This window comes from Epinephelus lanceolatus, chromosome 8 (genome assembly GCF_041903045.1).
Source record: "Epinephelus lanceolatus isolate andai-2023 chromosome 8, ASM4190304v1, whole genome shotgun sequence".
NCBI lineage: Eukaryota > Metazoa > Chordata > Actinopteri > Perciformes > Serranidae > Epinephelus > Epinephelus lanceolatus.
This window is the reverse complement of record NC_135741.1, coordinates 8117724-8139493: the sequence shown is the minus strand read 5'-3', so window position 1 is coordinate 8139493 and position 21770 is coordinate 8117724. Positions and strand designations below refer to the sequence as shown.

The 21770-nt window shown below is 43.7% G+C and overlaps 1 protein-coding gene across 3 annotated transcripts in view; it reads left to right on the top strand.

Annotated features, from left to right (window-relative positions):
- The window catches only part of plekhg5b (pleckstrin homology domain containing, family G (with RhoGef domain) member 5b), a 114213-nt gene that overhangs the window by 62828 nt on the left and 29615 nt on the right, over nucleotides 1-21770 (top strand). For all 3 annotated transcript variants that reach the window (XM_033629263.2, XM_033629268.2, XM_033629270.2), the window contains 6 exons: nucleotides 10367-10508; nucleotides 12878-12977; nucleotides 13203-13263; nucleotides 13698-13789; nucleotides 13874-14010; nucleotides 19246-19418. In XM_033629263.2, the coding sequence (XP_033485154.1) occupies nucleotides 10367-10508; nucleotides 12878-12977; nucleotides 13203-13263; nucleotides 13698-13789; nucleotides 13874-14010; nucleotides 19246-19418 (705 nt within the window). The remainder of the gene's footprint in view (nucleotides 1-10366; nucleotides 10509-12877; nucleotides 12978-13202; nucleotides 13264-13697; nucleotides 13790-13873; nucleotides 14011-19245; nucleotides 19419-21770) is intronic.

Here is a 21770-nt window from a genome sequence, read left to right as displayed (position 1 = left end):
GTCAGAGTCTTAAATGTTTTTTTGTCTCATGCTCCCAACTTAACTAAAATGAAATAAAATATAAAGAATGATAGAAATTAAGTGATTTTAAAATGACACTTTGGGGTCGGAGAACTTGAGATGGAAATTTCTCCTTATTCCTGACTTATATCGATACATTTTTAATTGACTAATTGAAAGGAAAAACCAACTCCTAGATTAATCAGTATGAAAGAAAACATCAGTTACAGCAAAGAATGTCATGATGCCACCAGTAGTAGATGACAATACTAGTGAAATTTCACAATTCTCAGTACCCAGTTTGGTCCCACGGTTTGAGTGCTTTCAGACCTAGAGTGGTCTTGCTTTGGTCCCAATCAGGGACTAATTGTGTTACAAAGTTGTATAATTGCTTAGAGTTGGTTTGTGTTCTCATGGCAGCATTTACAAGCGGACCAGATAAAATGCCTTGTGCGAGAAAGCTGCTCTTGATTGGTCAGAATTTCCATGTGGGAAAAATCCAGGAAGTAAAGCAAACGTTGAAGAAGAGTACACTTGCAAGATAAATGTGACACTTTCTAATGTCACAATGGAGGGACAGCTAAGCAGGTTGATTTTAGCGTTGCTCCTAAAGTCAAACATTTTTCAACTCTCTGCGATCAGACAAAAAAACGCCAAGCCTAATGTAGAATAGACGTTCAGTGCCTCGTCACGCTGCTGGCGTTTGCAGAGTGTAAATACACGGTGCTCCCAGTGCAAAGAATTAACAAAATACGCTGGCCTCAGGGAAAAAAAAAAAACACTTTTCCTTTTGACGAGTGGAGCTGTAGCCGTCGCCATCTTCCATGTGTCGTTGTTGTCTACATTGGCATTTAACGGCAAACTAGAACACTCATAGAAGTACATGCTGCTCCATCAGGTCAGGAAGAATTGCATCTGCAGCACCTACAGTACAAGAGAAAAACAAGTACCGTCATGTTAGAATTTTGGCGCCAAGTTGATATCAAGGCATTAGTTCTTGTGACATCCTTAGCTACAGCTCTATAATTAATGTGTCTTACATATGTCTCATAGGTCATATCGCCTGGAAACACCCAGCAGGCTTCCTCATACAAGTTTAGTGTTATGGATATCGAGGGATCAATTAAAGATGTTGTGACGTTTGATTTTGTCAGTGTTGCTCGGCCTTAATATCGCATTTAATCGGATAAAATGGTTCAAGCATTCAAAACAAATTGAAACAGTCCATTAGGATATCAGATTTCTTTAATCTGCCTAAAATAAAATGACAGGTGAAGGTGTTACTGTAAAAAAATCCTTGAGAAATGTTTTACTTTGTTTGCATCAGACATGGTTTGGCACACCTGTGTTTGTGCAGTCTCTGCCCTGTTCTGTACTGTATTGATGTAACGCAGAGGTCAAAGGTCAGCACATTAGTGTATTTGTGTGTGAACATGAGACAGTGGTTGTGTTTCTGTCAGTCACAGACTATGAACCACTGATGATGTGGACTTGTGTCTGACTCTGGGGTTATCTTTGGTTAGTTCGACGGTATATGAGTTGGGCTGACCAAAGTCTGTCTGGATGTTTGACTGACTCCGCTGCAGTCTGACTATTTGAACAAGACTGTGCATGACTCTGCCTCATCTGGCGCTAACCAATCATTTGCGTGTGTGGGCGTGTTAATTGGGACGCGTTTTTTTGGTGTGTGTTTTTCTTTTGCGTAAGTAAAAGAGAGAAACGACAAAGTCAAGGTGGGTTTTTGAAATAAAACTGAGTTTGAGAGGTCGGCTTGAAGCTACCGTGAGCCGTCTGCTCCAGCCTCTCATGACTGATGAGGAGTTAATACTAACATAACTTACTGCTGAGGAGAGTCTCCGCCAGTTGCCAAATCAGTGATGACTTTCGTGTTAGGACAGGACCTTTAAAGCAGCCCTCTCTGTGGGAGTGGAGTGATGGTAAGCATTAAAGTTGGCCCGTGTAATTAAACACAGTGTACCTGGATGTCACCCGCAGTCTCAACAAAGACTGGAGTGCAATGAGACTTTTCAGCATCGGACAGAAGGTTGGCCCAAACATCAGGTTTGAGCTCAACTCAACCAAACAGTTTTCTCCATTGTCCCCAATATGACGCATTAATCATGCTGTTGTGTTGTGTGTTGATTCAGGTTGGCTTTGATTTCACATGTTCTATAGTGTGTGTCTGAGTGAAGGTTGATGACGGCCGCTTGGAACAAAGACAGGGAGTTGAGTTTGCTCTATGGGTGTGGGCACCGCTATGACAAACAGCTGTGTGTGTGTGTGTGTTATGGAGGGAAATGTGTGGGAACTCCTGTTTTCGCAATATGTCAATAAAAGATACGATTTTTTTTCAACTTTTTCAGTATGTTTTTCTTTTAGATGCGGTAAAATTTTACGTGTTGTGCATTAACTCCTGTCCCACCCCTCCACTCACTCATACTTACAGTCTGACATACACAAACACGCACGCCAACAGTCAACACAATAAAAACTTTATTAAAAGCTCAAGCTGGAGCGTGTTTCCTCAGTTGGACGTTTACACCTGTGAATTCTCACCTGTCATTATTAACATCTGGTTGGCTAGTCACTGCCGTAGGTTGACGTTTATTTATCCACCTTTAGGGTTGGTTTCCAACAGCTGGTCGGAACAAGTCCTCAATCGCTGCAATACCCAGATTTGTTAAACTCCAGCAATCTTTAATTGAATATTCTCCTCTCCTTTTTTTGGCTTGATCGCTGCATGCGAGGCCAAACACAAAAGTCTGTCCATTATTGAGTGATGGTTGAAGTGAGTGATGACCTAAGTCATGCTTAAGGCTTAACACGAGTGGATGATGTGCTATACTGTTGTGTGTAGTCCAAATCAAATTTCCCTATGGATACAATAAAGTCTACCATGTTGTTTTGTGTCACCACTGTGGCATTAAAGCCTGGTGGAATTACCAAGCTAGCTAGCTAACTAGCTAGTTGCTACATGAGTTAAATCTAACAACTTAATGCTTCATCAGCACACTCCTGTGCCAGCGTAAGAAAGCCTATTGCCAGATCGCCACATGTGTGTCCAAGATTGTCTCCCCATGGTGGAAGGGAGTTGTGAATGGTGCCGTAGCATTGTTCCGACCTCTCAGTGTTCCGACCTCTCATTAGTCCGACGTCCCGGACTAACTAGCCGTGACCGGCTCTGGGTCAGCTGGGAAAGGCTTGAGTTGAAGCAGGCTCACAGCTTATGTGTTTGTCACTTTCTTTTTCATTTTAACCCACACCATGATCTTTTCCTGACCCTAACCAAGTGGTTTTTGTGCCTAAACCTAACCAGACCTTAACCACAGGGCATCATGATGATTTCGGAACACCGGGACTTTGGAACAATGGGTTTAATATGGTCAGAACAATGGGTTTAATATGGTCGGAACAATGGGATGTCGGACCAATGGGCAGACCCTGTTGTGAATCGGGCTACACTAGACTTACGTTTGGGAGTGAAATTAGTTTTTATAGATAGATAATGTTGTCTTGGAGCCTTACGATGGCGAGTTGCTCCTCCTCTGTGCCACTGCATTGTGTCCGCAGATGTCTTTACCAAAGAGTTGCTTAAAGTCAAGAGTACTCACTCTGCAGCAAAATCTTTGGACCAAAACGTTCCCAGAACTACACTGCACAGCACACTGACCAGAAAAAAACCCCCAAAATGACTGCTCTACTTGAGGCAATGTGTTTCGACTGAGGAGTCTTTAACTGACTATTCGAATCTCTGACTTTCAAGGAGCAGCCTTAGAAAAGAAACCACCGACCTTGAGTTAATTGTGTGTTTTTGTAGGTCAATAAAACAAACAGAGTAGCTCCTCATCCCAACCGTAAATAATCTAGCTGACTGCGTCTTGTCAATATCAGTAGAGTAATACAACGATATTTTAAAGGGACCTCTTACACTCATTTTCATTTATTCACCCTCTGCCTGAGACACTCCATTTTAGTGCCTGTCTCTTGAATCCCCCCTCTTAAAAAAGCCTGTCTGCTCTGACTGGTCAGCATCTTCAGGTCTAAAGTATCTCTGTGTCTCTGCTCCGTCATTGCAGACTGAATAGTGGCAATTTTTATTATGAAAAATTACCAATATCAGCTTCAAAACCAAAATCTTTACTACTGGACATGTGCCAGCTGGAATACGACTGGAAATCTCAGAGTATTAACAATCAAGATTTCATGTTTCCCTGATGTTAGCATGTAGCTACATGTAGCAGTGTAGGCTACACAATGTGAACTTGCAGAAACGTGTCTGAAGGAGATGACCATATATAGAAATCCATCCTGAGCTGATGTCAGCTTGTCTCAATAGCAGGAGAAAGCAGTTGGACACAGAGTGTTCAGAACAGTCTGAAACTTGAGGGTTTTGCTCACAGGGATTGATTACACACATTTACGTCATTATTTAAAACTTGAGCCACAATCGTTTAATATGAACATCTGTAACGTTATATATCTGACAGAAAATAAGGAAAAGCATGTTAGGTCTCCTTTAAGATCATCAGCTCAACATTTTTGCATCTGGACCTCCAGAGTTTGGAGCCAGTAACTCGTTAAAAACAAGGTGTCAGAGTCAGGAGGTTATTATATGTTGTTAATGTTGTTTCAGTGTGTCCCAGTACATTTGATAACTATTCCGTGAGCGTTTATGGCTTCTAGGCCAACAAACGGCGATACAGATTTAACCGAATCTTTGAGTTTACTGACAGATGTTGCAAACTAAGATTAGATCTGATATGGTGCTCCATCTCTGAAGCTTTACACAACAAAACAAGGAAAGCCAATGATCCCTCTGAAGACGCACTGTGATGACTCCTGGCTCCGAGAGAAACTAAAGCTTACAGCTCACGGACCCCCTTTTACTCCTCACACACACACACGTGCACACGGTGATGCGTGCTATTATATAAGTCCTAGGTGTGCTCTGGCAGGACAAGCTGTTCCGGAGGAGGGCGGAGTGTGGTCAGAGCGGGAAAGGCAGCAAGGTTGTAAACGGACATGAGGTTCGATCAGTATGGGTTTGAAGACATTGTCTCTCTCTGTGTTCCTCACAGCCGCCCTGTGATGGATGAGCCTTGTATCACATTGAGTCACATCTGTAATCTGGGTTTGAATTTATCTGCGGCCTCTCCCTCCATGCGTCATATAATTCCATACACCCCGGCTGATTACCCGCAGATTTTCCAGCTTGTTAGGATGCGCCAGGCCGTCTAAGTGTATTAAAAATCGTGATGGTGGTGAGGACATCGCAGCCAAATTGAACTGCCAGGCTGTTGCTGTAAAACCACAAGTTCCATCCTTAATTATAAATCATGTTTGAGACGTCTGAATGTGAGGTTAATATAACCTTCCCCCAGTTTAATGTCTTTAGCATCAGCAGTGTGATTTAGTCCCTGTCAGCGGCGGCAGTAAGTGTTTTAAAGCGTGTTGCCCTCATTCGTTGCGTGCCAGCGTTTGGAAGGATTAAGCGTTAAGGTAATAATCCTGATTCACCTCAGAAGACTCCAGTCATCTTCTTCCAAACAAGAACGGCTTTATTACAGCTGAGCGACTGGCGTGCTGCTCACTGATGACACAGCCTCAGAGCGGGCATGCCTGCGTTTGTGAGTCCGTGAGGGAGTGTTGGCGTGTTTGCAGGATGTGTGGAAACAAGGGTGCATAAGCAGGTGCCACGTGGCGCTGGATGTGCTAAGCCAAGACGAAGGGCCGCTGTGGGGCCGCTGTGTGATCTCAGCTGTTGGGCAGGGGGACCAAGGTGGAATTATGTGTGTGTGTGTGTGTGTGCGGTGTTTCATCTACAGTCATGCTACCCCCCTGGACCTTCCCACTAATCCGGCCAGACCAGAGAGCAGGCATGCGGGGAAGGGGACACACGCGACACACTCTCACATGACACATGTTGTCCCACACGCATTCATACAGTCAGTGCGAGGCTCGCATGGCCTCCTGTCAGCTGTGGTCACATTCCCTTACACTCAGCTTCACTCACACTCCTCCTCCTCCTCTTCGTTGTGTGGGAAAACTGATCCAGTAACAGGCCGGATAATGAAAGTCAGGTTCTCTTCGTTCTCAAGTATCAATCATGCCTCTCATTGTTAGGAATGTTGCGCATTGCAAAACTCCACGTTGCACATATCCTGAGCTGAAACTCTTATTTCAGGTGTTTATCTTCAGGTTTCTGTCATGAACGTCAGATTACAAGCTTTTCGAGGATTGTTTGAACTTTTTTTTTTTTCTTCCATCCTGTGATGCACTGGTTTGTCTTGGCTGAAGCGTCAGATATTTCCAGCTGGAATGTGAACGCCCTGACTTGATAGTGAGGAAGGCCTACCTATCTGCAGCTACTGTCTAAATATGGCATCCGATTTGCTCGTATTTCTCCGGCCCCGCCATCCGTCTCCACACCTTAAGGAGAACATACCACCTCAGTGCGAAGGGACATTTGACTCTGCTACACAAAAATGCAAGCGCATGCGTTGACGTAGACTTCAGAGGTTGGATAAGTAGGTGGTGTTGTAACAGATTTCTGTGACTTGTTTGCTTCTGCCGTGAAGCCGTGTCTGTTGCAGCGTGGACGTGGAGCGGTAAGTCGAGGTCAGTGACTCAGTCGGGGGTGAGACGCTTCACTCCTCTGTACCTGCAAGTTGTCGAACGTCATCAGCTACAGTGATTGAGAAATGACCTTAGTTTTCAGTGTTCTCATGATCCTCCTCTGCTGTGGTGACTACACAGAGAGCACAAGACTGAACAAGACCTCAGTTTGTCCTAAAAAGTAGAACACAACTTGTTCCTCGCTGACATATTGCAACAAATGTTGGATTGATTGCAATGAAATTTTTATAAAGACATTTATTGCTCCCAGACGATGAATCCTTCTGACTCTGGTGATGCCCTGACTTTTCCTCTAGCGCCAATATCACGTCAACATTTTAATCAGGCTAATATTTTCCAACCACATACTGGCAAAGTCAGGCTGAATACACACTAATAATATGTTTTGTTTTTCAGTGAATAACTATCACTACATTTACACCTCCAGCATTTTGAAACCCCTAATTCGTTGCTGATTTATACTTCGGCGTTGAAGCGATGCCATACCTATGTGGTAGACTCTGCACAATCGTGTAACCTATGTTGTTGTAGCCTACGCCATAGCCTGATGTGCACTTTCCAAGGAAGCCTGATCTTTTTTTTTGAAAGCTGCAAACCATTTTCCTCAGTGCAAATAAAGCTTTTATTTACTATTTTTCACAGATAAGAAACAATAAATTGTGCGTGATTTATCCTGGCTTCATATGAGTAGAGGAAAGTCTGCTAGCTGCTATGCTAATTTATATAGTGTAAAACGTCATAGGCTTATGCTAATAACATTAGCATGTTGTACATGTGGGGAAAACACGTCTCGTATAAAGACAGCTGTTTTGTCGGTGAATCTTTTGAGATATAATGAAGCCAAAATTGTACTTGTTTAATATTGTCACTGTTACACCTTGTTTTATGTGTTTAGGTGTGTTTTGAATCAGTCAAACTTTACAGCACTTCACAGAAACCCCATTGCCCACTAGTGTTTTGGAGGTGTAACTGCAGATTGACACAGACACACCACCACACAAGTACAAATGCTCATAACAGTATAAGCTGCTTGGGAAGCCAATGGTGTAGAGCAGGGGTGTCAAACATACGGCCCATGGGCCAGAGCCAGCCCTCCAAAGAGTCTAATCCGACCCACTAGATGACTAGACTAAGAGGTGCCAGGCTTCAGGAGCAAGTGCCTACTTCATGTGAAATTCTGCTTCAGAGGCTTTTCCACCCTGACCAGGACACAGCTCTCTGATATAACAATGAATACTTACTGTGACCATGTTTACAGAAACTGAACATTGTGCAAAATATTTTAAATCAGCAGCTTCAGTTCAAAAAGAAGAATCTGCATCAGGACATGTGTGGATAAATGCACATGTACTGACAGTGACTGAATGTGGAAAAACTGAGACGTACTGTTGAAAGTGCACATATTTTTCTTAAGACATCTCAGGCTGTTCATGTGTTTTGTAAAAGGATGAACGTCTACAGAATGTACTTGTGATTCTTTACACAAAAAAGGGAAAATATTGGAGCTGATGGAACTTATTGGTTATTATGCAATGGTTTTAATGGTCCGGCCAATCTCAGATCAAACTGGGCTGCATGTGGCTCATGAACTAAAATGAGTTTGACACCCTGGTGTAGAGCCTGTGCAAAACTATAAATCAGACTGAAGCTTGGTGGTGCTTGTGTGTATGGAGATCAATTTTGTTATTAACGTATGAATGTGGATGTGGCCTTTAAGTTATTCCCATCAGCCACAGCTGAACTTTGTAGTTTTGGGTAATTAGCAAATGTTAGCATGCATGCACGTTAATCTGAGATATTAAACATGGCAAATATTAAACCTGATAAACATCAGCACAGCCTCACAGACTTGCTAGCATGGCTGTGGACTTGTTTTTGGTAAGACAGGTAACTAAAGGGCTGTTTTACAACTTGGATGTTATCTTTATAGATTTGGATATTACTCCTGTCAGATAAACGTGTTTCATGCCGTGCCGCACTTTGTTGTAATGGTGTCACCGTATTCCCAGATCTCAGCAATGACTTTTGCACAACATTATGAAATGAGCCAAAACTATGAATGTAACACCCAAGTTGTAAAAAGCTGGAGTTGTGCGCACTGGACGAGAGCATGTCATGTTCACCACAGCAAACAAGGCCGTTCTGTGGGCCTCACTGACTCCTGTCACTCAGTCTCTTTCTATTTAAAACCTCTCTCTGGTCGGGGGCTCTGTCTGGGTTTAGTGACCCTGGGTGCGTGAGAGGAAGGGAGGAGTCGGTGCTGGTGGTGGCAGAGAGGACAGAGAAGAAAGGGAGAGAGGGGAAGAAGAGGAGAAGACCCTGGCTTGCCGAGCTCATTGCGAGGCTGTTTAATCTCCGCACGACCGTCAGATGGCTTTGACAGAGCACAGGCACCAATTAGGCTGCGAGATTAGGGGGGCTTTGTACTTCTGAAAAGCTTCTGCATGGACCTTTTTTTTTTCCCTTCCTTCCTGCCTTGGGTTTATATCTTTACTGGGACTCCTCACCCTCCCATAACCTTATCCCTCCTTCCTCCCCTCCCTCCTTCTGTCCTCCTGCGGCCCTGCGACCTGCTCCTTAAAATCTGCGATTATACCTGGCTAGACACTGAGAGGAGTGGATTAATAAGGCAGCTCGTCAGTGCGGCTGGACAGGGGCACGCTGCAGAGTGAATTAGCAGGCCGCTGACGTGGTGAGTTGGATGTTTATTGGGGTCCTGCTGGCATGGATTTGGAGCCAAATTGCAGGAGTGGAGGAGTCTCCTGCTCCAGTCAGCAGGATGTGACGGTAGAGTACCAGAAGTGGGGACAGAGAGTCGTTTGCTTTGAAATCTGAGTTACTCAATAGCACTTACACGCTGTTATGTATAGCAGGCGCATGTGGCTGTGCATGTGAGTGTGTTACAGCAGTAGAGTTGCTTCAGACGGGCCTGTATGACAGGGTTTTGTCAGAGGATGCTTCTGTTCGTGATTAATTATCGTTGTTGTGTTTACATGAAAGCTAGTCTCCCTAGCTTGCGGTCAAACCCATGTCGTGCACACATTTACACACTCATGCAGAGACACACTGCTCCTCCCGAGTACATGGACACAATGACAGGAAGTACATTAGCTGGACCTCCATTGTATCTCCCCATATATCCTCGCTTCCTGAGCCGGGTGTGGGCAGTGGCGGAGGTGGACACAGGGTGGAGATGTAGAAGAGCGGCGGCGACGGCTACGGGGGGGCGTCGGATCTGTCTGGGCCGAGACAGAGAGACAGAGAGATCCTTAATCCTGCAGCCTTCTGCTGCCTGTCGCCCCGGCTCGGAGCTTTCAGAGCTCTGCGGCCTGAAAGTCTGACTGACCCGCGGTCAGTTTCATTGTTTCACCTCCCAGGATACGATTTTAGATTACATAAGGGGTAAGCTGGTCCCAGCTCAGCACGCAAGGTGAAAAACTAACTTTAAGTCAATTAGTTGCCATCCCACAGAGGGGGACAGATGGTGGGAAGGTGGGAGTCATCAGACCTCAGGAATGCCCGCGGCCGCCTCTGTGGTCATTTAATCGTGGCAGAAACAATAGTAAGGCAGGGAGCTGTTTACTCTCAATGTGTGTGACTGTTTTACTCTTTTCACTTTGGCCCAGTCTGTTAAAATGTTTTTGTCTTTTAATGCAGGGACCTGGAGTTCTTGGCAGTGATGTGATCTGACTTTCTCTTGTCCTCTCCTCCCCTCTGTGTCTGCTTTTAGGTTTGCCACCACCCAGACTGCCAAGACCTGAATAACAAAAGCCCCCTTCACCTGTGTGAGTCATGTGACTCACGCAGCCATTCAGAGAACACAGACAACATGCACTTTGATCGGCACCCCCGATTTGACTTACAACCTCAAGGTGGGTTGTTTCTTTATTTGGTGATCCTTCCTGTTACAGTGATGTCATACCCATTGCCTCATCGCAGGATTTCACTGTGTAGATATCACTGTTTTGTTTTTTTTTTTATTGTCATCTAAATAAGGCAAAAACTGCGAATCAACATTTTCCTGTTCCATATGTAAAATTCTGACTTATGATTTGTGTAATTATTTAATGCATGTCTCAGTCAAATTCTCACCATTACTGTTATCAAAGGTTGGTTCATCACACTTTTCTCAAGTGACCCTGATCATGACACATTTTGTTTCACCTCATTCACCCACCCAAACATTGTGTCTCTGCAGCAGGTTACAAACACGCTGATGTCATTTTGTCATCAGTAGAAGTTGCTTGAAGCAAATCCGGACATTTTACAGTGTAGGAGTTGTTACTCATGTAAATCAAGTTAACAACATCCTGTGCAGCTTTGTCAGTCTCATCCACACTTCTGGGCATTTTTGTGACTATTTGTCTGTCGTTATTTTTCATGGGTGGTACGAGGCAAGCTACGCGGGAAGATGACATTTTTATTTATTAATTTATTTTTAGCTTTATTTTTATTGGTGGTAAGGGGTCGGTAGAAGCCACGCATTGGTACAGAACAGGGCTTTTCAGCTCACCACTCAGTAGGATACATCCCTTTGTGTATACAATCCATTTTTTCCAATGTTTTGAAGATTGATCAACTGGTGGTCTTAAAGAAAATTAGATTTTCTTCATACAGTGAATTTCATTAATAATTGCGATCCAGTCGTCCATGTGATGGCTTTCTTGCTCGCGGCGAAAAGTACTTTGTAAAGGTTTTTGTCCTGGGTCATGAGATTGAGCCCAAGTTCAACATGACAAAACAACAATCAACTTATATTCCAAAGATGTTCCTTATTTCTTTGACAGTCTCTTGCCAATATGGAGAAATCAGTGGGCATCCCCAAAAACATTGCTTTTATATTCTTAATCCTGCCTACAAAGCACTGATTGGTCGACTGTTTTTTACAGCTGGTAGATCTTTCTTAAGTGGACATGATGCCTGACCTCATTGAACTGCGGTAGAAATCATAGACGTTGAGCTGGTCTGCAACCAGGCTAGTGCTAACCAGCGATGTTAAATATGTCCCTGAGATTTCCCCACAAACACACTGGCAGTGAATTGAATTTTGTTCATTAAAATCTGGTTATTCCAGATAATCTTCAAACCTCACGATGAAATTTTTGTTTTCAATAGAGCTTTATTCTATCGAGAAATCGTCCATAAGAAAACTATCCAGAGCAGGTGGTTTCAAAGTCCAACACCTTGGGCTTCAAGTTGAGCCCTGTCTTTTAGCCTTGTGGTTCCCAACCAGTGGGTCGTGGGTCCATTCTGAATGAACCGCAAGCAATTTGCAAACGTGTCAACTTTGTAAAAAAACACACTTTATATTGAAGCACAGTGAATTTCTGGCACAGAGCTTTTAATTTGAAGTGCCGTTTCCTGTTGTAGAGTGAGTGACTTACTGACAGCTCCTTGACAGAGACAGCAAACTAGCTCGACAACATGGCCGAATACAAGTTTGACACTGAATGTATTAAATTGTGTGGACCTTGAACTGATGACCACGGAGAAATCTGGACCTTGAGACTGGAGCAGTTGGTAAACACTGATTTATCCTGTATTTTTATCATTTGGAAAATTAAAAAGTATTCACTGGATTACGTGATGATTCTCAGGCAAATTCTGGAGTTACAGGGATCGTCTTGTTTCTGTGATTTCTAATCAGATTGATGGACGTTTATTTGTGATGGACGCATAGATGTACTTTAAGATCTGGATACTGAACCCCAAGATGGTGCCCATTTAGACCAATGAAAATTGCTCCCATGGCACGTACACCAAAAAAGTTTGTAGCTTCTGCGTTTACATATGTGGTATGTTGCCCACTGTATATACGCAGTAGAGTTTTCTCGGCTTGAGGAAAGTTTTGCAAATATTAAACCTCCATGGATCAAAACGTCTTAATAGGAAGAGTCATATTTGACCTTGTTTGCAGTTCGAAGTGTCTTGTCAATAGTTTTACAGACGTCTCTTTTATAATGGTGGTCTATGGGGAAATGCTTTTTGGGCTGCTTTCAAGTTGCCAGTGGAAAGAATTAGAAGCAAGGCTGAGCAGCGTTCCTGGGGTCCTGGAGTGAACACCACAGACAGAATCCCCTCAGTTGAGACAAACACATCAAAACCTAAACAAATTAAAGCAAAACTCAGGGGAAAGAATTTTCTAAATTTGTGTGAACTGACCCTTTAAAGCTTGATATTAAAGGTTGCCATAGTTGTGATGAAACAGAAGTAATGACTGCTGTGTTTTCTTGACCTTTAGCCTCCATCCTGGCTCGGAACGTGTCCACGCGCTCCTGTCCCCCACGCACCAGCCCCCCCTCCGACCTGGAGGAAGAGGATGAGGGGAGCAACGACCGCGGGTCAGTAACCCTCCGTTCTGTCATGCTAGTGTTCATGTGTTCCCGCCTGTCAGTGGAGCTCTTGTCCTTTCTCACTGGAGGATAAATTACAGCCATGAAATGTGTGTCTCCTGACAGTTTGATCACTTCTGTCCAAGTCTCGACGGTCACGTTAAACAGTTTCCTCTGATGTTGGGTTCGTGGTGTATGAACAGGTATGATAATGTGTGTGTAACTGTTTTGCAGGGAGCGTAAAACAGGGGGGATGAAGTTGGTGAAAAAGAAGCCACGGAGACGACACACTGATGTAAGTAATCGTGCAGAGACATGGGCTGCAGTGTGTAATATACAAAGCCCCCCCCCCCCCCCCCTTCACGAAACCACAGTTTGATTTCTGTTCCTGGAAGGAGTCTGTGTCCTCGCCTGAGAGACTTTACAGAATCTGTGGGGGGGTTAACGATACTTGTCCCTCGCTGTGTGACTCAGAGTTACATGTAAAAGCACAGTTTCACACAAATGGTGCACAGTACAAGCAGAGAGGTGTGCTGTGAGGAGAGCAGCCACCATTATTCCGAGCAACGCTGCTGTAACATAATGGTATCTCCCAGGCTGCTTTGTGTCTGAGTCAGGCAGCGTAGTGAGAAGGAGCCCCCCTGTGGATCTGCTGAGAGCTCACATACAGCCCGAGCAGAGCTGCAGCCCCACCTGTGTAAACTAACAGTGTGTCTGTTCCCCCTGCAGGACCCCAGTAAGGAGTGCTTCAGCCTTAAGTTTGATCTCAACGTGGACATCAACACAGAAATCGTACCTGCAATGAAAAAGAAAACCCTGAGGTAAGAGCGGCCACATAGAATAAGTTACAAGAGTTTGAAATGAACCGTAATTAACAGCTTCTCTTTCTCTCTGTGTGCAAACAGAGAGGTTCTGGGTCCAGTGTTTGAGAGGAACGGCATCGAGCTGTCCCGGGTCAACTTGTTCCTGGATCAGTCCAACACGCCGCTGTCCCTCAACTTTGAGGCCTACCGTTTTGGAGGACACTACCTCAAAGTGAAAGGTAAAAACACACCTTGACCTAAATACAAACTTCAGCACAGAATCAACTCCACCTTGCTGTAAGGCCTCATCCTCTGTCTGAGTCACTGGGGCATGTGCACCGAGGATTTATCGCCCTTTATAGGCATTGAAGAGTGAAATTAGATTGGTCCTTCAATCCATGGTTGGCGACACACCCCCAGTTTGGAGAAGCAGGCAGGAGTGCCAGCACACACGCTAAGAAATGTAGTGCTGTGGACAGGGGCAGCAACAATACGTTTAATAGCCACCTGCTATATTTAGAATATATTCACTGCTTTAATTTGCCATCAGAAGGCCCATTGCTTTGGCACTTTACATGCTTAACTGCAGCACTTCATGATTTCGGAACCCTAACTGTGCTGCACTGTAACACACTGCAGATCAGCTGCTCTCAACTCAAACTAAAAAAACACTCACACTAAAAAACAGGTGAGGCAACATCACAATAAGCCACATCAGGGGGACTCAAACACTAATCAATAAAAGTAGATTTGAGCCTGGACTTTAACAAGTCAATGGACAGGGCAGATCTGATTAAGACAGAGATGCTGTTCCACAGCAAACACATGATCACCCCTGAGTTTGAATCTCAGCTGACCTGAGGGACCTGGAGGTAGAATAAGGGGTTAGGAGGTCTGCGATGTGGGATGGGGCCAGACTATTAGGGGCTTTGTAAAACCACTGTCTGAGTCGTATTTTCAGTTGTTTATCAGGGAGACAACAATTACAAGTAAATAATTTCAAAAGCTAATTGGTGACTAAAGCTGCGGACACACCAAACCAACATCAAAGAACTAGCAGCGATGAAAGCCAACTGTTGTGTCGCCTCACATCGCCCTGTGTCAGTCACATTTGAACACACTACACAGACTATCCGACAGCCAAGTAGCACATATGTTATGCACCTGCGTGAGAGAGAGCAGAGTGAGAGAGTGATACATCCTGTCAGCCGAGGGGTTTCCTATCTGTGCAGCCGAGCACCGCAGCACCTCCACGGACTATTGCAGACGGTCCCGGTGTTTCCTCCGCAGGCTCCACTTCACTCAGCTGGCCGACAAACCCGCTGCTTCTTCCCACTTTAACCTGAATAACAAACCAGGGCTCGGTGCTCCGGTTGGATCCAAACAGAGAGCCGGGGCTAGCTCAGAGACTAGCAGAGGCTAACTGACTGTGCTTCCCTCCGGTCATACTGCGGCTAACGCTCCACTAGCCTCACAGCTAGCTCCGGTTTGTTATTCAGGTTAAAGTGGGAAGAAGCAGCCTGTCTGCTGTCTGACGGCAAAGTAAAGCGGTGAAAACATTCTTAAAAAGTGTACACTTAGAATGATATTAATATTTTTCAGTAGGACTTTTTGTCCCCGCCCACAACAGTACATTGCTTAGCTTCTGTGTCAGTACTCCTGTCTGCTTCTCTAAACTGGAGGCGTGCCAGTTGACATCTATTGTCTGTAACAAACTGACTATAGATAAGTACCTCATACAACCTCACTTAAAAAAAATCTGAACTATCCCTTTAAGGACTGCACTGATATTTTTCTCAGCTGAGAATGGCGTGTTTATGCTCATCCAATGTGTATTTTAAGGTTTCTGTGTTTGAGACACAAAATATGCTCACAACAAGCCGCTATGCCTGATTTATCGCTGCAGAATGACAAATGTGTCTGAGATTTAACTTGTGAGAAAAACTTTGTGGCACCGTTTTATTGGATGCACACTGAGGGCGAGAGATGAGCCAGATCGAAGCAGTGAGACAAGTCTTTTTACAGCAATAATTTAGTCAGAGCGGTTAAGAAGTTTTAGTGAAATTCTCCCGGATTGATTCTGAACTTTGAATCACTGATGTTTTTGTTTATATAACAATATCAGGTCATTCTAACATATAACTTTCCTCTTGCAGAATATATTTTCACATTCTCACTTCTGTTCAACCAGTATGTCAGGTGCAACAGCAGGAAACACTTTCATTTGCACATTCATCACTATACGAACACATGCAACGTGTTATAACAGCCCAGCATCAGATCTTTATTAGCTGAACTGGGACTGAGCTCATTTTTATCTTTAGTCTTTGGTCAACATTTTGCATCCATGAGGTCAGTTTACAGCTGGTTAGTAAATATCCTCCATCGTCTTCCTCCTGTTGTGTCAGAATATAACATCAGTACCTGTTGTTTGTTTGCGCTGTGAATGTTTAGTCACTCAAACACAATTTTTCTTTTGAAAGTCACTGACATCGCGGCCGGTAACAGATGGGTCCTGTCTGCATTTTCCAACTTATTTCTAATTAAATCATAATCATGATTAAGTTGTTGGGTGTCTCTGAAAGGACTGTGGACAAACAATAGGACCATAAACTTTTAAAATAAATGAGAAACGCAGCAGTATCATGTGCTGATGTTTTGCTTTGTTCATAGAAAGTAGGCAGCCTTTAAGTCCTGTATTTCGGTGTATTTTAGACGTCACAGCATTCTTATCTGCGAGCCCTGAACAATGACCGAGCACGTGAGATGACGGAGGCCAGTTTCCTCTCACATGCTTCTGACCAGGAGGAAAAGGGAGTGGACTGTACAGAGGTGATCAGAGCTACAAGGGAAAACACATCACTGCTCTGCTCAGTCTTTTTCCAGAAGTGTGATTAAGATTCCCATCAATCCCTTAATAATAATGTAGCAACAGCAGCAACAGCAACAGCAGCAGCAGCAACAGCAGCGTGATGACTCTGCCAGCTCCCTCTCCCCAGTGGAAACTAGGAATGGTGCTCCTTCTGCGCGATCGCTGCAGTTACACTTGTGTCAGTTTCCATATCACAGGCCTGTTTAAGCCTTCCATAAAACAGATCTGCGCCATGACTAATGACTATTCTTTTCAAATGTTCACCCGCCCGACTCACAGTCTGGAGTTACATGCTGAAACAGAGGTCGAGGGCAAACGGTCTACAGCTGTTAGGTCATGTGGGTGGAGGGTTAAACAGTTTTTATAAAGATGACAACTGAGCATCTGCATTGTTCTGCTCTGTTTTGGTCTATATTGTTAAAATGCTCAATCACATTATTATTTCCTCCAAAGCTCCAACAAATATTGAAGTGGGTATAATCAGTATTTTTAAATTAATAATGGATCACATGTATGTTAAAGGTTTTGCTCATGTGATGAAGAGTTTACACCTGACTGTATGAAGCGGTTCATCACGTTTTAGTACGTTGTTTTGTTTTGTCAGCCCACAACTTTAATGTTTTAGTGTACTCGTCTGTTGTTTTCAGGAAAAAAAGCTTTTAAAAAGTGACCTACGCTGCCTGGCCACTGTCAAACAGCACAAAAACAAAGTAATCGCCTTTCTGATGAACATAGTTGAGCGTTTAGGAGATAAAGAGGAGTTATTAGAGTCCAACAGAGGAGCTATAAGAGACTGAATACTGGACTGAAATCTGCCAGGTGGACAGAAACACAATTCAGAATAAATTATGATGTCGCTCCATATCTTTTGGATGTGAAAATAGACAACATTTTGCGTGAACAATTTGTTTCTGCTTCCCAGAAGTGGCCAAAAAATATTTTATTACAGGTTTAACTTGTAAAACATTTGTTCGGTTTTGGTTTCTGTTAACCATAGACTGTACAAAATAATAGACGTAGCCACCCTGACATCACCCAGTGGTTTCTGGACACCCATATCGAAGCTTTGAGTCTGGCATTTTGACCGTCACCATCTTGTTTTTTGGAGCAAGAAGTGACATACTTGGTGAGAGGGTAGAGCTATTGCTAGCTGCTAGCTTGGTTAGTATGCAGTAGGACTGGGCGATATGACCAAAATCTCATATCACGATGTAGGTCATTTCATATCCCGATGACGATACATATCACAATATAGCACATTTTAATCCAATGAATAAAAAGTTGAGGCTGTACTCCGCACCACCTGATTTAATCTGAATATTGTCGCCGCCTCGCTGCGTCTCTGCTCTCTGCGCGGCTGAGCCCTCAGTGTGTGCAGCGCAGCAGAGAAAGACAGCGCAGTTATATAAACTTGTTTTGCTACTGTAAGTGCCGTAAAAGCTTTGCGAATTAAAAAGCCAAGAAGAGTAATTTATCAATGAGATGCGTGCAAAAGATGGACAGACTCCAAATGATGAAAAATATTGCCGTAAGAAGTGTAATTTGCGTCACAGCGATATAAATGATAGAGCAAAATATGAAACGATAGACATTTTTCTTTCGTCACACGATATATATCATCGTATCGCACAGCCCTAGCATGCAGCATTTAAGGCTATGGTTAACTGTAATAATGAGAATCCTAATTTTTGCTAAAAAAAAACAAAAAACAAAAAACAGGTTTTAAAACTGAACATCTGACCCCTTAGAGGGTCTTTCAGTACAATCAAATGCCTAACAAGACTTTTATAGGTGAACAAAAGTGATTACGCATAATTTTAAGCCTTGATAAAATGTAAACAGGTGAGTTATATAAAAAAATTGTCCACTATGCAGTTGTCATGGACGGTGAAATTAGCAGTAGAGACCAAAACTGTTTTTATACCGGACTGTAAACATGTTTCTTTCAGCTGCAGAGTTTGGCATTCTAACATGGGTGGCTGAGGGCATTGACTCGCTCTTGGAGCCAGCCTCAAGTGGCCGTTAGAGGAACTGCAGTTTTTGTCACTTCATTGTTGGCTTACTTTTTCAGCCCCAGGAGTTGCTGCTTGGTAGAGACCAAAAACAGAGCTAAAAGAGAGTGAATATTGGAGTTACATCAACCAGAAGCACAGCTCAGAATGAAGTATAATGTTGCTCCGTATGTGCTGGATGTGTAGACAACAATATGATAACAAGCTCACCATATCAACTTAAACGTTTGATTTTGTGTGAACAACTTGTCTCTGCTGCTTTCAAGTGCCAAAAAAAACATTTTATTACAGGTTTAACAGAAGTTTGTCTGTGTTTTTTGTTGGTAATATACCCTGTGATGTTTACGAGGGTCTGTTAAAGGATTAACTTCAAGAAAAACATCAAACTCAAAACTCTGGGTGTGGTACTCTGTTTAAAATGTCTCAAATAAGGAGACAAGTAAACTTGAAATAAAGCACTTGACATTTTGACCATAGTGATAAATCATACAGATCCTAAATAAATAATGATCTGAAGGTTGTGCAAGTTTTCAGTTTTGCAAAATTCCCTTTCCCACACGGCTCAGCCTCCTTTTTTTTTTTTCATGTAGCACGGCTGGGTGATGAGCTGAAGGTGGAGCAGGGTGTGAAGGACTTGCGGTCGCTCAGTCTGCCCAACATGAAGCCCTCTAGCGGTCAGAGCCAGAGCCCCTACATCCTCACCCCGGGCAGCGAGAAGCTGGAGCATGGATCTCTGGGACGAAAAGAAAGTGTGGATCTGTTGGTGAGTTGGATCTGGCCGGACGGGATAATAGTATCTCTTGATGGTCTTATGTTTCATGTGAAGCTCGTCACTGTCTCTCAGACTCATCAAACCAAACACACCATCCCATTTAACCACACACAAACACAGACACACCCTGTGACTCGTACTGTTTTGCCACACCCTTTACTATTTTCCATCACTTCACCTCCTCTTCCCTTACTCCCATAATGCCTTGGGCCAGGTTAGTATCTCATGGTAATCCCACCATGACCTCATGGTATTGCTTTACCTTTATCTGCCCAGCAGAACCCTGGGAATGTATTTTTGGATTTCCGTTTCAGTCTACTGCCAGCTGTGTGTGTGTGTCTTTGTGCACATACTCGTGTATGTGCATGTCGGCGTGCTCGGTGCTGCCAACTGAGCCCTCGAGTCTCATTTGATGATGAGTTCACTCAGGAACACTCTGTGCCACTTCAGCACTTCCTGCAGCTACAGGAAGTGGCTGTTTTGTTACTGGTGAGAGACGCTGAGAGGCTGACGGAAGCCTGCAGGATCCTGGTCCCGCCAAACACGGAGCAGACAGTCACTGGGTTCATGTTGTGGCACAGAACGACACAGGCCCAGAAATGCAGCTCTTAAACATGATGAAGCTGTTTTCAACGTTCCACTGTGGATTCATTTTAGCAATAATTGAGTATTCTTTATCCTCTGCATACAGCTGCAACTAACAATTACTTTAACAAGCCAGACAGAGTCCAAGCTGACAAAGTGACTGTTAGCACTACCCCAGCCTAATTAGTTACCATTGGTATGTGTGTCAAACTGACCATTCTTGCGTAGCACAATTAAGTTTTGCCAGTTGAAATGACGACTGTTGTTAAAGGTGCTTTCACACCTGCACTGTTTTGTTCGGTTCAATCGAACTATGTTCACGTGCCCCTGCTGGTTGTTTGGGCAGGTGTGACAACAATCACACTCAGGTGCGCACCAAACCAACCAGACCGAGACCTTCTTGAAGAGGTGGTGTCAGTCCGGTTACAAACGAACTCTGGTGCAGTTCGATTGTGGTGAGAACGTGTTCCGACCTGGATCTGAACCAAGCTGTCACATGACACATTGTTTGGGTTAAACATGAGCATGTTACAGTCCTGGAGGATTATTAATGTGCACCTCCTCCTGTACTGCCTTAATATGCACATTCAGCACATCCAATGTATCAAAACAATGTTGCCATAGCAACAACCCCTTATTGGCTGTGTAAAGAAATAGTAGAGAATGAAGTCACACTACCTCTTTGTGCGTTACAATCAGAGTTTGTCTATAGTTTGTTGTGGTAAGCCGGTCCAGCTGTGCGTGCATGTGTGTATCTCACTGGCTAGCTCGTCGCTGCTGCTTTGCACTGCGCTCATGTGGTGGTTACCACTGAAATCATGATGTAAGTGCTGTCGAAGCATAGCGCCCACCCTCTGGTTCCCCCGTGGTTAACAGTGTTAGCTCTGTTAGCACTGTTGCCATTGTTTTTGTGCTGTTTATGGAGTTAGCACCGTTAGCTGCTAGCTGCCAGCTCAGCCACATCCATGTTAAGAACCATGTTCAGACTTTCACATGGAGCCCCTTTATGTTGTTTTTTTACCCTAAACTCTGATAACATGCAGGACCAGCTCACACACAGCAAGGCAATACTACAAAGTGAATCTGCTCCTCATGAATTGAGCCTCTTTTTATTTATTTATTTATTTATTTTTTACAAAAGCAGACTTATGGTTGCTAAACTATGATTGGACAATTACTGTTCAGAGGAGAGCATTATCCAACTATTAAATGCTTGTTTTGTCTAAAACTCAAACATATTTAATTTACAGATTAAAGCAGTAAATCCTCATTTGAGAAGGTGGAACCATCTGATCTGTATTTTGCTCCATAAATGACCTGAATGATTAAATCAGTTATATGAGATACAAGAGCTGCTGTTGTTCTGTCAGCTGCAGAGCGCTGCAGGTTCATGGGCTCACCGGCTCGACTTGCTCTACAACAGCAGCACAATTCAACAGTCGAATATTTTATAAACAGTATTATAGATCAACAATTGAAATTGCTTCCCCTGCATGTCGGTATTGTTGCTGAAGAGGAGCCGAACAAAGTGGTTGCTTAGCAACATCCGCTCCCAGTAGGAGCAGTGATTTGTGTTTGGCACAATAATATTTACATGAGCAGTTGTATTGTCACCGGTGTGTGTGTGTTATCGCCAGATGTTTAACAGTTGCTCCAACTTGAATCATCTTCATGAGGTCATCCCCGTGCCCTCCAGAAGAAGGAGTGAGCACAGTTATTGTTCGGGAGGACACAGTTTAGAGAACAGATACAAGTGTC